Here is a 17,497-nt window from a genome sequence, read left to right on the forward strand (position 1 = left end):
TTCAACGATATAATTACGTTCGTTCATAACATTTAACGTTAGTGTAACATGCGCAACGCATATGGAACGTTATTATAACGTTTTGTGCTACCTGGGTCCATTAGTCAATGGATAGTTTTCATGCGATCGAGAGCTTCTCCGCTGTTTCTCTCTGCAGCGACTTTTACTTCTTTGATTGCAGGTGCTATCTGTCTGAAGCTGTCCCGACTTTGGCTAGCTGCATTCGCCATTTCATCCTTCAGCGTTTGTAGCAACCTGGTTATGCTTTCAGAAAGTTTTTGAACTGTGCGTACGGCTGCGGACAAACACGTACCCGTTGGCACTCTCAATATGTGCAGTGATTTCGCGCTCACTTGACATCACAGTGCCGTGAATACGCCTCCCCCCAACCGACAATTCCTGTCTTACGGTCTCCCTTAAACTATTAAGGCTATGACAGATTTCGTTTAGTTGATCACCGTAAGCCTGAATATCCGCGACTATTAGACCAAGGAATTTCTTCACCTCATCTACCTTGTTTTCGAAAGTTGCGCTGAACGAAGCAAGGAAGTCGTTCTCGCAGTCGCGCTCCGATTGCCCATCGTTATCAGGTGTGGGAGATAACGCAGGGTTGCACAGTCCGGATTTCGCATGCGCGATCACGCCGGAGCAAGGAACTGCCACAGTACACATGGGACAAGATATGCTGTGGTGTCCACATTCAAGGCGGAAGTGGCGGGTGATCATCGAGGCGTCCGTCAGGTGCTGGCAGCCATTTGCCGCATTCCAGCACTGCACCTGCAATCACAAAGCAGCTATCATTTGCAGAGCAATGATAATTATATATTTAGAACACGCTCAAGCGGTTGCCACTTCTTGGAAAAGTATTCGAGGCTTAGAATTGATGGTTTAGGGGGGTTTAACGTCCCAAAGCGACTCAGACTATGAGGAAGGCAGTAGTGGAGGGCTCCGGATAATTTCCGCCAGATGGTGTGACGGTGTGACGTCACACCGTGACGTCACATCCACCAGAAGTCGTCACGGCATAATGAAAATTATCACAGAATGGTCGGGAAAATACCGAATTTGTGTAAATTAAGATGAAAAAATGTGCAATTGAGCGTAATTAAGACTTTAGATCGCCGAAAGCTGTATAATTTGGGTATCGATATAGCCACGGGAACAATGTGACGTCACATCCACCGGAAGTCGTCCCGGCCCAGCGTCCTCGGCTTTCGCCTCTCAACACTGTAGTTGCCAAAGTGCTCTCGCATTTTCTACTCCCTACCCTTTAAAATTGCCTTACTACCGGAGCTCACAGAAAAGTTCCCAGCGTAATAATCTTGTTGCTTGAAGAATCCCGGTGGTCCTGTTGTACTCTTTTTCGTTGTCCTTCGTTTAGCGCTGTTTTTTCCAAGAAACATGTACCAACTAGCTCAACTCTCTGTTTTATTGAAGTCTATTTGTTCTTCAAACACAGCATTCAAGTTAGTTGGCAGTTGAGATTATTTACAAATAACGGTTGGTCTCCCGAGGTGACGAAGTGGAATTCATGGAAAGGCAAAATTAAAGACAGCGAAAGAGTGACGTCCGAAGATTAGGTTGTGCAGGTTGCGGAAGCGGGGTGGCATCAGAGTGAAATAAAAATGGTTACTGAAGACCAGTGTGTGGGGCTTTGACCTTGCCTGGTTAGTCTGGTGATGATTAATGCAATTCTTGCACTGTCGCTGCTAAAACAAGTAGCCCCTTTCATTACATTCTAACTGACCGTTCTGCTGAGCAGCTCTTCGACAGGGAGGTCGCTCCAGCCGACGCCCTTGTCATGGCACTCGCAGCCGTCGTGTGGGCAGACGCGCATTGTTTCCTCGGCGCACTGCTCGTAGCAACATTCGCACAGGGTGTGTGCGCACAGAAGCAAAGCTGTCTTGGGTCGCACAAGTCCGCAGGTGTCGCACACACTGTTCTGTGGAAGAAGCTCGACAAACCGCAGGGGCCTCCAGTCGAGTTCCGCGCAGAACCCGACCAGAGTGTACTGATGAGTTCGAAGTGGCATCGCTCCACACAGAAGCAGGCTGCACACAGGAGTGAAAGCGGTCGTGTTAACGCACATTAGCAATGCCCGCCTATCATCATTTTTTTGTCGCGTTCTATCGCGTTCCTATCTCGGGCCAGTTGTGGCTAATCAATCAGGTGGTGTGAACCGCGTGGCTGATGTGACTCTTTTGGCAACGACCCATAGCCAAGCTACAAGCTTATTGACTATCTGAGAAGGAAAACTTTTTCGATAAAAAAAAGTGGGCGCGCTATCTGGCCGACTATTAGCATCGAAATACGTTTATAAAAGCGTAAGTTTCTAGAGCTAGGCGCAGAATGAGGTATTGAGAAGAATAGGATTTAATTTTAATGATGCGTTGCATTAAATGCTAATAGGGATATTCTTCAAAACGTTGACTTCGTTCAAATCACCCACAAACGAAAATTTTTTTGATTCCGCAGATTTTATAAACTGAAACAAACGTTTTAAGGAGAACAACGCAAACGCGTGGAGGGCATAAAAATAACAAGGAACACAGAAAATGCAGTTCCACCTAAAATGCACCTTTACCAATTAGCCCAATTTTCAACACCTACCATTGAAAAAAAATCTCTGCCTCTCCCGTAACCGATAGTAGAGTAAGCATGAAATATTTACGGGCATAACACATTGCTTGTAGATGGTGCTAGTCAAAATCTTGAAATGTGTCTAGTGTTCGTTGTTGGCAGGGCAGGGGCGAGCAGTCTTCTTCTGTGGCGTATCACTCGCAAAGCGATCGCTTTCCGCAAGACGCTTCCTACCTCTCGTTTTATCAGGCTCCATTGCTCGGCTTAAGCAGCTTTGACGGTGGCGGCATTGAAATGCAGGACGATGCAGAAGCGTACGCGGACACGACGAGACGCAGGCCTGACAAGAATGTATATGCCGCGCGTTCGAATACTCCGCGAGCGTGTATACCTGCGAGAGGGGGAAACGGCATGAGCTGAAGGTTGTTGTGACTGAGAGAAGGATGAAAAGGAAATTGCACGTGCCTGCCTACTGGCTCGAGCCAAGCCAGCCCAGCGGCCGGTCTTTTACATGTTTAAGTGTAGAACCGCAGCGCCATCCTTGGGGAGGGCGCGAAAGCAGTTTTTCCGCCGAAAGCCCTTCTCGCCCGGGAGCTCCCCTATTTCTCTAAGCGGCCTTCTCTCAAAGCCCCTAACAGAGCACGTATGACAACGAAGTGTATCGTGGCATGTATGTGCTTTTTGCATGCGTTATTAGAAATCGGAAACTGTAATTCCGTGCAATATCAAATGCACAGCTCGAGTGATATCTTGATGAACATTGAGAAAACATTGGTAGCAGTTATTTTTTGTGACTCGTTTGGAGAGCTACCGGCGCTTGTATGCCGGTCCCGTAGGAGGGCTTAGAGAGTCTCGTTGAATCTCGTACGGAGCCCGGATGTTCTCGTTTCAGTGCCTGGATGAGTGGAATTCACTGGTGGTGGTGAAAACATTTAATAGAAAGGGACAGGAGGTTTGTTTGGATCAGCCCTTAAGGGACGCATCCTTACAAACACTAGGTGGAGGTCCCCAGTGGCGGTGGCCGCCGCCCGGGCGCGCCCGACTAAGGCTTGTTGGGCCTGTAAGTCGTGGCAGCCGAGCAGGGACGCCTCCCAGTGCTCCCGGGTTGGGTTGGGGATGGGGGGAATAGCCGGGTTGGAGGGGCAGGCCCACACCATGTGATAGGTGTCAGAAGACACCGCACTACAGTGCGGGCAGCTGCCGTTAAAGGATGGGTCAATATGTTTTAGTGCTGCCGGGCACAGAAATGTATTGGTGAGAAGGTGGAGAAGGAGCCGTTCATCCGCCTCCTTCAGCGGCCCAACTTTCCGCTTTGCCTTCTTCAGGCCTTTACATGGACGAGGGTAAAGGCGATGCCTGTCTTGATAATAGGTTGTAATATCTTTGAAGTTATAGATCGGGTTAGGATCGGGTTCCTGATCGGAGGAGGAGAAAACAGCCTGGTGAGAGAGCGCGCGGGCGGCTGCGTCTGCTGCCTCGTTTCCTGCCAACCCCTGATGAGCAGGGGACCATATAAGGTGACGGTGTGCGGGGTCCGTATCCCGTATGCAATTTTGGTATATTCGAAAGGCTAGGAAGGGAGTGCAGCCTTGTTCGACGTTCCGACAGGCCCCTCGTGAGTCGGTGATCATGTATTTTTAATCGGAATGTGAGGCCGCGAGAGCAATCGCGACCTCTTCTGCTTGTGTTGCACTACGGGCTCTGAAGGTGAGGCCGTTAACTGTGTTGCTGTTGTGAACTACCGTGACGGTGTTCCATCCCCCATGGTGAGGACCGGAGGCATCCACGTAGCAGATACCTCTTTTGTTGCCATAATATCGGGCTAGCGCTTCTGCCCCTGCCAGGCGCCGATCGTTATGGTCTTCGCCCGGATACGTGGAATTCAGTGCTCGGATGTTGGCTCTCGGTCTCGGTGTGACGTCACCACACTACCGACAACGGGAGCTAAAAGCATTTCATGCTTAAAAACGTGTTTGTGGAATAGGAGTGGATTCCTCATTCCAGCCGCCGCGGTGGCTCAGTGCTTATGGCGCTCGGCTGCTGTCTCGAAAGATGCGAGTTCGATCCTGGCCGCGGTGGCATAATTTCGATGGAGGCAAATTTCTTGCGATCCGTGTACTGTGCGATGTCAGTGCATGTTAAAGAACCCCAGGTGGTCGAAATTTCCCGAGCCCTTCACTACGGCGTCTCTCATAGCCTGATTCGCTTTGGGACGTTAAACCCCATAAACTAACCAACCAACTTACTGTTAGCATTGAGGTCGTGTATCGGGGGGACAATTTATAATGATGCAGTAGCAGCAGGTCGTGGGAAAACGAAGCACGATTTGCGGCTGAAAAAAATACTAAGTGTGCAGACGATTCCCGGCAGGGTGTGATATAGGGAAGAGCTATCTCTGTTTCTTCACATCGTAGACCGGAACTGTGAAAACAAGCGGGCTGGGGCGACTGAATAAAAACAACGCTTTTGTAACTTTTCATTCACACATGCTAGTAGATTATCATAAAATGTGGATCCGCCAAAGAACTCGCTAGGCATGGGCATTGCGTCTACAATAGTGCTAGTACGTAACGATCTATTATGCAATGATCAGGTGTTCACAATTTTCTCAGTATTACTTTCTTCAGGCGATTAACATGATTCAAGGACCACCAAACGCTGTGAGGCCGCAAGAAAGCCGCAGCAGCGACTTCACAAAAGGTGAGAGGCAGCGATTTGTAAGTTTCCTTTTGTAGCGAGAGCTACACTACGCCAGCTCTTCGAGACTTCAGTTTGACGCGCCTTGAGCTCCGTGGCGGCGCCGTGGCCTTGAGCCGGTTGGTCACGTGGTGCGGAGCAGCTGCTACGGCCGGCGGCGCGGCGCTCCGGTGAAACCGAGCTGCAAGAGCTGTGCGCATGCGCCGGGTCGAGTGGGGAGGGGGAGGGGGGGAGAGGTGTCGCAGCTGCATAAGTAGGCGGCTCGGCGGAGCTCTCGCGTCACTCCAGATTTAACCAGAGCTAAACCACAGCCCATTTTTTGCAGCCTCCTTTCTGCCACTCCTGCCCTTGAGTAGGGTATGCTTTAAGAACGAAACCGCCGAGAAGCATTGTTTGCATCGTCCTCCAAGCCATTCGCGTCCGGTGGCAGCGAGAACGAAACGAAAAAATAAACAAAAAACTGAGATTGCGACACACTTTGCAGGGGTTAACAAAATTAAGGGGGGCACTTTGTTGGCCTAAATTGCGGTGAGGCGGAAGCGCGGTATTGCAGCTTGTGTCACTGTGTGTGGTTAAGATGCTTAGATTCGCCTCGAGGAGTGGAACTCGACAGCTTCTTGCAACGCTGCCAGGAAGTCCACAGAACGCCATCGCCCGTTCGGCTCTACGCCTTGCTCGTCGGCAAGTTGGTTTTTGAGGAAAGGAAATGTATCTGCCTCGCATATCTCGGTGGTCACCTGAACCTCGCCGTAAGGGAAGGGACGAAGATGGGAGTGAACGAAGACGCCGTATTAGCTGGACGCGCCTTTGTTCATTCCCAAACCATCGAGGTGGCATGGCGGAGTGGTTAGCGTGCTCGTCTCGCACTCCGAAGACCCTGGTTCGATTCCCCAACTCGACTAATTTCCTACTCGGTTTTATTTATTTATCTGGTCTGACTAGAAAGGTTAATTAGGCTAACTGGTTAATGAACTAATTAACTAAACTCAGTCCCACTTACTTGGGGCATCACTATACCATCCCTTTAATTGGTTTCAAGATTGCTACCCAAAGTACAATTCACCTCGTTTGAAATTCGCGCACTGTGACGTCACGACCATTTCGACCAATTGAAAAGCGTGACATTTCTGTCGAAAACTCCTGCTTACAACGATGAGGCATTAAAGGCTTCCGCCTTAATAATTTTGCCACTCAGATGTGCTGTTCCAGAGATAAAAATTAGTCAATGGTGGCCGTGGAAGGCACGGCACTTACAGCGAAAAAAAAAAGGATATTCGTTTACATCGTTTTTCAACCAGGATGGGCACGTAGAATTACACATCCAGTTTTCCACGATGCTTTTTATATTCTCAAATCTTACTTTTCCACTTATTTTAAAAATAAGACGTCCGTGTTTCATACCTACTTGCCCTCTAATGAAGTGGCAAGCAGCCGCGTAGGAACAGGAAGCACGCGCTTTGGCTTGCAGGGGCAGAAGAAGAAGTACCAAGAAGCCGTGGAAGTCGCTGAGCTCTTCGGTCTGCCTTTCACAAGCACCGTCCTGCTAATATGGGTGAGTTCGAAATTTCTTTATTACAGGACGAGCTTTTTCTAGGGCCAGGGACCCTGCTAGGCGGCATCAACCGTGTGAAATACAGGCTTTGACGACCGCCTGGTGCAACGTTAGTTGCATACGATCGTTCGCGGTCTAATTACTGTATCAACTGACACTGCGTCGGCCTCGCATTACGATTACGCATTACGACGGCTGAGCAATCTAGCCGTCGCCTGTTACCCAAAAGCAATATGGACAGCGTGTGACGTGTGTGTGTCGTTTGAACTTAAGAAGCTCCACGCGAATGTTGCTATCCAAGCACGCCTGATGGCTGAGTAATGGTTTGGAATTTGGTGACTCACGCCGTGCACATAACGTTCTTTCATTTACTTTAGGTACCATGTATGTTTACGGAATTATAAACGCAACCTCTTCGTGAGTTGCCCAACCAGTTCAAATGTCGCGGCTCCTCGTTGAAGAGACTGACCCTGGGAGGTGACCCTGAGAACAGTTCTATAACAGCAGGTTTCGGTAAACCATGGACCGTGCATTATAGGCGTTTCAGTATATGGTGTTCTTATGATTATTTGTCCGCTTAGAAAGAGATAAAACCGTAATCTGCGTTGTTGAACGCAGTCCTAGGCGCGGGAATTTCCGCTGTTGATCTGAAGTGCGACGACATTGTTTCAAGGCATTCTGCTTACTTTGCCTGCCGCTGGTGCCTTGAGCACTGGGCATTGTTCGAGAAGTGAACCCGTAATAGTTACATAATGCAATACAATTTCCAGCGATTATCTTACCGTATAACCAACAGTGCGGTGTACTATAGACGAGTTTAGGGCACGCAAATATTGGTTATAAGGCTGATTGTTTATAGCGTTATTTATCATCAAGAAATTTTCTGTCATTTCTCGATAGAACCATCTCTCCGCGGCGGGATGCCCGCAAAATACAAATTTGCAATTTTAAACTTCAACGTTAGGAAATCTCTTGCTGGTGTGTTTTAAAGTGTAATTCGCAGAGCAATTTTCTTCTTTTTACTCTTTTATTGCGTAAGAATTTTCAACACACCTTTATTGCATGCATAGCACAGAAAACTAATCTAATATTCTCGCTGATATAACTCCAGTTCACACTTTTGGCGTTTTAGGAAGAAATCAGCAAAACGTCCAAAAAACTCGCCGTTTCCTTTCCCGCGGCGACTGAAACGTCTTCCTATTAAGGCAAAAGCATTTCTTATTAACATGACAGCCTTGGTTTATTAATGCGAAAAGGTGGGCAGGATGCGTCGCGCCTTAGTCTATCTATAGCCAATTCACAATCCAATTCGTAGCCATCCAACAACCCAATTCATTATTAAATCCGACAAGCTAAACCATAATACACAATCCAATCTGTAATCAAATCCAGAATCCAATTACGCACGAGCTGTCAGTGAAGAAAAATAAGGAAAAAAAAGTTGGGTCTAGAAGGGAACAGTACCCGGGCCTCGACCGTGCGAGACGGGGAGAATGACACTACACCACAACGATTTTTCTTTTCTTTATTGTCGGACTGCGCCATGACGGTTCGACGCTTGCAGCTGAATAAAGCGGCGTCTAGTGAACGCACAGTTGTCTTAGCAAGTATCTTTGAGATAGGTACTGAGGCGTACATGAGTAATTATGAGCACGTAAATCACAGATGTCGCAATTAACCGAGTACAAAATTACGCTTGCGGTAGACCTCCTTCTTGCTTGGCGTGTCGTAGCGCCATCATGTGGCACTACTGTTTCGAGCAATTAGCCCCAAAACGTTTTCCGTCTAGAACAGTTCGTCCTGGCCCTCGTTAAAACGTGACTACTTACGTACTAGTAAACAATGATGAAAGACAGCTTTGTAAGGATGCTTTTTTTCTGGGATCTCCACAAGCCTCAGTTCGTATTTGGGATAATCGATCCCGCATTTTCTCTGTCAATTCTCTCTATGGAAAGACTGCTTTGCGCAACTAAAATGTATCGACACATGCCAACATTTTGTCACTTTTTTTTCAGAGCAACAGCCTTCCTCTTCAGCCGAATCCCGCGCTGAAAACGAAAACAGGGGTAAGTTTTTTCATGCATGTGCGTCCGTTCCTGATCGCTGTGTTAGGCCTACACTCAGGCTTACTCTTACTGTGACTGTTACCTTTCCTTGTGGTGATATTAGGCACCTGGATGCTGCGCTCCTAAGTGGAAGGTCTTTTTTTGTCAAGCTTTCCAGGCATATCTTAACTGCGCTTTGCTATGGTGTATCTCTGAGCAGGGAACTAAATATAATAAGTATGAGACATGTGAGTATCGTCAACGGACGTGTCGCTCCCCAGTTGAGGTTCAATAATATTTATGGTTTTTAATTATATTCAGAAACAGTGTAGTTGTGTGTAGACACTGCTACGAAAGCTATATGTCGGAGAGCTGAATAATGACCAAATTTCAGCTGAAACAAATGCATGGGTTCGTTGAAAGTAGTTGGTCTTTGTGCCATCTTACTTACTTGTGCGCCTACCATTTTGCCTGCATGAGCATGTAGCCATATTTTGAGAAGACGCTGTCTACTAAGTGTTATGATTCTGCGCAATGCTAACATGTATACAGTAGCAGGCTCACAAAGGCTTGCATTAGTCACCTTAACCACACTGGCTTGATCTTCAGCAGTGGGGACAACCCACTCTGAAGCTGAGAATTTCGACACCAAGAATTTCAAAGTAGACGATACCTGTCTTCACCAATATGACATGCGTGGTAAAATAAAAGCGCAGATCTTACCTCTAGGTGGTCGAAATTTCCGGAGCCCTTCACTACGGCGTCTCTCATAGCCTGAGTCGCTTTGGGACATTAAAATTCCATAAACCAAGTCATAACATAACATACGGCGTTGCACTAGACCACAAGGCTGCAATCGGGCACGCAAAACCGCAGTGCACTGGCTTATCTTGAAACCTGATAGCGTGTTCCTCCGTGCGTTAACCCGCCCTGACTTCTAGTGTTTCATGTGAGCCGCCTGAATGGCTGCATTTATGAGAACACGAGGCCTTCTGGCCTAGCGTACTTCGGCGCATAAGCTTCACCTGTAAATGGCCTCTGCGGGGTCATCCTACTGCAGCAAGGGTGAGAAGAAAGCAATGAATACCCGCATTCGCACGGGCCTATGCCACTTTCGCGATGACGGTTTCTAGAGGAATCTCAATCTGGGAAAAATGTTTTCACTGTATAAAATCCTCATTTGGCAGGGCGACGACGAAAGAGTATGTTCTTTATTCTGTGCTTTGCACGATGTCACCGCTTTTTGCTGAATGGATATAAAACTGGTGCATGCGTTATATTTTTCAATACTGACTCTCTGCAAGTGGGAAAAAATTAGATGTATGGTTTTTACTTCTTAAATGTAATTTCTGTCCGATTTTGAAAGTCTCGCTGAATATGTCATGCTCACCGGAAACAGACACGGCCGCATCATTCCATCAGAATCCTCAATCGAGCTAGTCGTAGCATGTTGCTCGGCGAGATTCGACCATCGTATCTTTTTTCAAACAGTACAAAAGCGAAGTTTTTTTTGTATGATTCAACTGCCAAAGTATGCTGGGGGGGGGGGGGGGGTATGTTTAGCGCTTGTTTATCGGCTGGGGCTTTCCTTCGCGACAAAATTATTCTGTGAAATCTGCGCACAAGATGAATTTGTGGAATGAAATGCAAGAACACACTCTGGAAAGATCTGGAAAGAGAGTGGATGGAAAACTCACACAAACTGAACGAAGAATTGAAGCGAACTGATTTGCATGGTGGTGTCATTTAATGATGTGGATTGAAGAACGTATAAAAAAGGCAAAGCTTGGAAACGGGAAAGATCCTCAAAGGAGGACCGAGGAAGACGTAGACAAGAAATGTGGAAGAAGATCTAAGGTTCGAAAAGCTCAAGAGGAAATCGGTTATCATAGGTGTCGATATCAAGGCTGGTCTAAGACCGGAACCCCATAAATAATGGCATACACTATGAGTAACTAAATATAGGTTCTTAATAGAAGCTATCAAAAATCTTGTTGAAGAAACGGATTCGGAAAATCGGCAGCCGACATGACTAGCAGTCCGACGAATCAGCGTCAAAGTCCTGATCGGATATAGCTTAATAGCGACGTGACATAAAATGCACATTCTACAACCCGTCTACTTCATTGCACAGCTTTAGCCGCGCAAATACTGAACACTGCTGTGTCCTTTTCCCGCGTTTTTAACAGTGAAGCTTTCCTAATTAAGCTGGCGTGGATGAGTGATCTTGGCTATATACAGCACTGTTTTCAAACAACCAAGAATTCACATTAGAACATATGGAATACGAGAGCATACTTGGGCGAAATTATTCATTTTTTTCGTCACATTAATCTAGAAAACGGGAATTGTTGTAACTATTCAGAGATTATAAAAAGAACTTTCTTCCAAATTATTTCTTTCGCAGACCAGGAAGTACGCCAGTAAGTACTACCCTTTCTATTGATCCTCAACGGAGCTCTTCTTTGTACTTATCTTCTTGCCATACCTATAAAGCAAAACACCCGCTAGACATTGCAGTCGACGGCTTTGTATAAATTCAACAAATATTAAACTATGGAAAGCGAATGGGGATATTTAAGGGGATTCTGCTTTTAGGAAGGTGTCCATCCTCCATTAAGCTGCCGTGTAGTCTTCAAACGTAGACCCCGGAGATAGCAAAGGGGTCGGAGCGCAGCGTCTCTGAATGAGATGTGGTAATTCTACAAAAGGGTCAGACTCAAGCACGAGCAAAATATCAAGAAACGGGAACGTGAAAGCGCAGAGGTATTATTTATTTGATAGGAATTTCAAACCGGCTTTGTTACTTATAAAAAAGAGGTGTAACCACGCCTTAGATTCAAAATCAACGGCGCCACTTTCCAGTTTCCTTTGAATTAGGAGCTCATCATGCATTGCGCGATTCAATTTTCAGCTGTCGTTTATTTTGCCTCTGACCGAACTCAGTGTAAGCAAAAATATAAGTTTCAAGGGCAAGTGCGAAAGCAAAAACTTATGTAACTCATGCTCAATTTTATTTCGTGCTCTCGTTTATTTTGACAATGACCGAACTCAGTGTAAGCAAAAGCGTAAAAAGTTTAAAGGGCAAGAGCGAAAACGAAAACACTGAAGCATGATGTACCGACCATTACATTTTACTCCGCCTTTACTAGGCCCTCTTAAATTGAGGAGCGGCCCCATGGTAAAATGTATCCATGTAAATCTCCCGTTCGCATACCAATATGCAAGTAATTACTTCTTGAGCGCATTCAGGCAACGCTCCTTTGTAAGTGCAACGCAGAGAGCGTAACACACCGAAATGGGAATGAGTAGAAGGCTGTACGTAATCAGACGCGCGTCACAAGGGCAATAAAACCTCACCTCAAGGATTAAATTGCAAAGCTGCTTGCATATAAAAGCCCATACCTTCCAAAGGTGCGGCTAATGGTGTGGAGCCAGCGCCGTCTTCGAAGTGTGCGGGCAACTGAAATATGACGTCATAATTAAACAACAAAACATGACGTCATAGACAGGTGTTTTCGGTGGGAGGAGTAAATCCTTGAACAACTCGAGTCTCAGCGCGACACACGAGGCAAAGATGAGAAAAGCACGCACAACGAGAGAAGAGCACCGCCGCTATTTTCAGTAAACCGCGCACGTTGTGTCTTCTTCCTTCGTCTTTTCCTCGTGCGTCGCGCTCAAGTTGAAGCCTTCATCTCGAACCACACCTTCTTTCCGAAAGCAGCAGCGTGAGTCTGAAATTGCGGCTGGCATGGAAGAAAAAAAGCAGCGTTCGCACGTAGGTGATAGGAAAGTACTACGTTGATAAAAAGTAACCAATCGTTTGAGATCCCCGCTGATAAAGGCCGAGAAGCTGCACGCAGTGAAGTCACAAAAAAGCGAGATCCGCATGCAAAGGTGGGGTGCAGTCGACAGCTAGCGGCAAGCAAGCGGCAGAATAGCGAATGTCAACGTTTGTCAAGGTGAATGACGTAAGAGCCGCAGGCCGCTACTGTGAGGGAACGCGAGCTACACATTTCATTAAAAGAGCGTTGCACTTTGGGAAGAAAAACACAAAAAAGCATAAATAAACGAATAACTTGAATTGCGTTTTAAATCGCTATAAATTAACAATATGCGACCGATTACTCTTCACTCATTTGTGCTTTTACTCGCACTTCATATTAGCACTTCAGTTCCGCCGCCTTAGAGATGTCGCTTGTGCTTGATGCAACCCATTCGAGACCCATGCAAACTGACCTTGACCTCGTCATTTGGAAGAAGCCTCTAGACACCAAAACCAAGAAAAGGACAACAAAGCACAACATATTTCCAGTGGGATACGAACCCATGATCTCTTTAAGTCGTGTGCGGTGCTCTATCAACGTATATAAGGCGGCGTCTTCCCAGTTTTCTGCTTTCGAGTGTATTCGTTTTCTATGTAACCTAACATTTAGAATTCAGTTCAGTGCCACTCAATCGAAGATTGGACGCCCTTCGCCACGTTGCAGTTAGTAGAGCCCCTTACGTGGCATATGAAGATGGTGGAATGGTATCCCACTGGCGACTTGGGCTTCTGTGTGGTAGCGTAAACCCTGACCGTTGAAAAAACCCGGTGCCGTCGGGAGTTGTCCATAAAATCCCTGATTGGCTGGTAGGCAGTGACCTCATCAGCGATTGCACAAGAGCAGGGAATGCCCAATTGGTGGTCAGAAGTGATCTCAAAAGGCAGCCTCACTAGACAAGGTTTTGTCTGAGTGAAGCCTCCTCCTGCTAACAACGCTATGCGGTGCACACGAAGAGCTCAGGTAGAGCAACTTGTGTCTGACAAGGCTCGTTAGTCGCTTCCGGAAAAGGCATCAACAGCTTCGGATATTACCGCATTGCCAACACACAGCGGGATTAGATGTGCCAATTAATTTTTTCTGCTTGTCTGTTAACGTTAATGTAAAAAAACGATTACTGTTTTAATTTACTCCAGAGAGACACCGCAAAAAAGCATTTCTTTGTTGATGTTTGGTATTCGCAGCTATTCACTTTTATTAAAGATATGTCGTAACGAGGCCTTCATATCCCTGAAAATTCCTGCTGATTTTTTATACTAGGCTCAGAAGAGGTGTGCTGGTGAATAATGCAGCAAATTGGGCCCTCGCAAATGGAGACCATTCCAAATACGTTGTTTTGGGTCGAGAAATTCCGATGTTTGTGAACTCAAAATATTTAGAAAATTTCAAAACTTTTTATAGGAAACTATTCTTTGTGCCTGCCGTTTACCTTACGCCGTCCATATACTGCTCGAAACCTTCAGGTGGCACTTTGACACAATTTTTCGCTCCTTCAATTGTGTCGGCACAAATCAGCCCAAGGGCAACGCGTGTGACGCCGTCGCAATAGCTATCAAGGAGCGTTAGAAGGCAGCTGCGGTAAAAGAATCGACTAGGCGAAAAGGCTATCCGTCCGCGAAGAAGCAAAATTATGATACACCGAGAGAGTTACTAAAGTGTACAGCTCCATGGTTTCAGTTGAAACAAAGACTGATTTTTATTTGTTGCTGCAAAATTACGCATAATTTCCTTGAAGCGACATTTCTATTCACAGTGATGATGAATATAATGTACACAGTGCCTAATGGTGAACATCTTCGCCTATTTTTTTCAATAGTGTCGGCCCGTCGCCTCAAGCGTGGGTCTTGGTAGGATGCATGAGCGCCATTGTCTTTCTCTTCTTTGTTGTCACGATGTTCGCCACTATTAGAGGTGAGTAAGCCCTGTTATTCGCGGTCCTTCGCGTGTCAGTATTAAGCTTTGTACGAAAACAAATTATACAATCGATGAACACAAGGAACGGCAATCCTTTTTGATGAATTTGTTCCAGATTTTGTTCTCTCAATGCTTACTTACTTTGCATCAGAGTGAAACTTTCTTATAGGACCGGCATTGCCGAACATTTAACACCGTTCCTAATCACCTTGTTTTTCCTTTTCCTCTTCTGGTTACAAAATTTGTTGAATTCACTTGTCAACGAATTAACAAAAAGAAAAACACCCTTTAGTGGCTATACCAAATGTACATATGAATGGCGCTTTGCGACTGCCGTGAGATCTGTGAACTCTTTTTCGGACGAGCAATTCCAACTAACTTTTTTGAAACCACTTTTTATTATGACACAAGTGTAGAATATTGTAACGCAAAGTCATAAACACATATGCCAGGACTGGTCTTCCCTTCCGAAGTAGAGAAAAATATAGCTTTTAAAGTTATTCCTGCGCTCACGTTTAGTAGCTAAGGTTGTCTTAAAAAACGAAAGGGTCTATTTTTGACACTAAATAGCAGAAAATTAGAAGCGTCCCGAGGACAGATCTGCAGGTAATCTGAATCCTGTGCTTCAATCTTTTCATCTACGAAAAAAAAAAATACGTTCATAAATAACTTCCCGCGAATTAGTGGTGTCCAGAATTTCTAGGTATGTTTGGGCCCATGAAATATACACGCAGAGCGGGCCCGTACAGTTCGTACCAAGATTGTAATGGTGCTTAGCAAAGCACACTACTGTCCGCTTTGTTATTTTTAGCAATGGTGGTGAAGTTTCCATAAATGTGCGTGTTAAACTTCTTGAAAGATCCACATGCGTCTACCAAGCATGTGTAGCGCGCTCAGCAATGCTTATGCATTCACATGCCTTGGTGCACGCGAAGTGGAGGAAAAGAAACACAGGATGAGCAAACAAGCAAACAAGATTGATGATAAATTAAGTTCATAGTATTCAGTGCAAAGGCACAAGGCCAAAGAAAGGAAGGAAGCAGAAAGACCGTAAAATAACCAGTGGGGCTACAGGTGCCTCTGCGGCACACTCGAGAGTGCGGAGTTTTGCTGGCAGGTCAATCAATCAATCAATCAATCAATCAATCAATCAGCCTTTTATTTTCTCTATATTAGAGAAGGAGACAGGACTAAAAGCTCGGAAGCTTGACAGAGGTCCTGCCCCCTTTTTTCACGTAGGCATTTCAACAGACAAGCGGTAATAAATTCTGCGCTATACATTATAGCACAAAAGAAAATAACACACCTTGGAAAAAAAAGCAAAAATTACCAACACAAAAATACATGCATCGTCATGACACAAACTTGTTTAGAAAAAATTTCTTAATAACAGTATTTGAATGCTGGATAGGGTCAACAATTTCTTTGTTTAAATTATTTAAGAGTACTGGCAGCGTATACGAGATAGATTGTTCTGAGTAATATACTCTAGGTGTAGGAACTAGGTGTAGGAAGTAGTCACATTTCTTTATTTCTGGTTTGTGGAATATGGGTGTTTTCTGCAAGTTCTGCCAAATTACCAACATAATTTTCATTGCTCCGCGAAGCACTTTTGAAGCTCATTAAAAGCCTGTGTTCGTGTAAAGCTAAGACTGGCAGGATTCATATTTTAAAAAGAGGTCACTCGTAGGGAAACAATAAGGAACACCAGCAATGCATCTCACACCTCTTTTTTGGAGATGTAAATTGGTCATGTTCGCGATACCAGTGGTACCCCAAACGATAATGCAGTATTGTAAGAGAGATAGAACTAAAGAGTTATACACGAACAGCCTAATTTTGACAGGAAGAATGGTGCGCAGGCGCGACATAACTCCGACAGCTGAAGATATTTTCCTTCGTAAGTCCTTCGTAATCGGCGCGCACACAAGGAGATTTTTCCCTCGGTGAAGGCTGAGGGAGTCTGCAGCAGTAGTGACGGTTACGGGGTGGCGAAGTGCTTGGTCGGCGGCGGCACGGGCAAGTGGGCCATGCTTCATCCGGGTCTTGATCGAACTCGGCATCGGGGTGGAAGGTGTTCGACTGCTCTCGGATCTCTCCTACGGCCAGTCTTTCGCTTTCGTTCATTTCAAAGCGGAATGAGCGAGACAGACCTCTTTCACCTTCACGGCTAAGAGGCTTGTGCAAGAGCCCTCGACTTCGCAGCGTAAAGGCATCAGACCGCTCTAGGATTTCCCTACGGCCTGACTTTCTTCTTCACCACTAAGCCTAGTCGCCGGAGTCTTCCTCAGCGTCCCATGCTTCCCTCCTACATCCCCTCGTAGAGGGTAGTCGTCCTCCTCTCTCTCCTACTGGCCGGCGTTGATCTGTTCCCGTTGAAGTTTCCCTCTTGCAACGATCCGCGTGGTTCTGTCATCATCATCATCACCCTGACTACACCCACTGCAGGGAAAAGTTCTCTCTCATGTCTCTCCAATTAACCTTGTCATTTGCCAGCTGCGGCCACCGTATAGCCGCAGACATCTTAATCTCATCCGCCCACCTAACTTGCTGCCGCCCCCTGCTACGCTTGCCTTCTCTGAAAGTTCACTCTGTCACCTTTAATATCCAGCGGTTACCTTGCCTTCGTATTACATGCCTTGTCCAAACCCATTTCTCCCTCTCTGCTTCGACTAAGATGTCATTAATCCGCGTTTTTCCTCACCCACTCTGCCAGTTTCCGGTCTCTTAACGTTTCAACAATCATTTTTCTTTCCATAGGTCGCTGCGTTGTCTTTAACTTAGGCTGAACCATTTTCGTTAGCCTCCCCGTTTGTGCCCCGTAGGTGAATGGCGGCAAGATGCAGCTGTTGTATGTTTTCTCTTGCTTGCTTTCCAAGCTGTTC

At 46.1% G+C, this 17,497-nt stretch overlaps 1 protein-coding gene across 1 annotated transcript in view; it reads left to right on the plus strand.

The window, feature by feature from the left end:
- The first annotated feature begins 5,216 nt into the window (after positions 1-5,216).
- LOC149328208 (uncharacterized) overlaps positions 5,217-17,497 on the plus strand; it is a 52,593-nt gene continuing 40,312 nt past the window's right edge. The window contains exons 1-2 of the mRNA XM_089558934.1: positions 5,217-5,280; positions 8,845-8,895. Of these exons, the coding sequence (XP_089415060.1) occupies positions 5,217-5,280; positions 8,845-8,895 (115 nt within the window). The remainder of the gene's footprint in view (positions 5,281-8,844; positions 8,896-17,497) is intronic.

This window comes from Amblyomma mixtum, chromosome 9 (assembly GCF_055824585.1).
Source record: "Amblyomma mixtum isolate Tamu chromosome 9, ASM5582458v1, whole genome shotgun sequence".
Lineage (NCBI taxonomy): Eukaryota > Metazoa > Arthropoda > Arachnida > Ixodida > Ixodidae > Amblyomma > Amblyomma mixtum.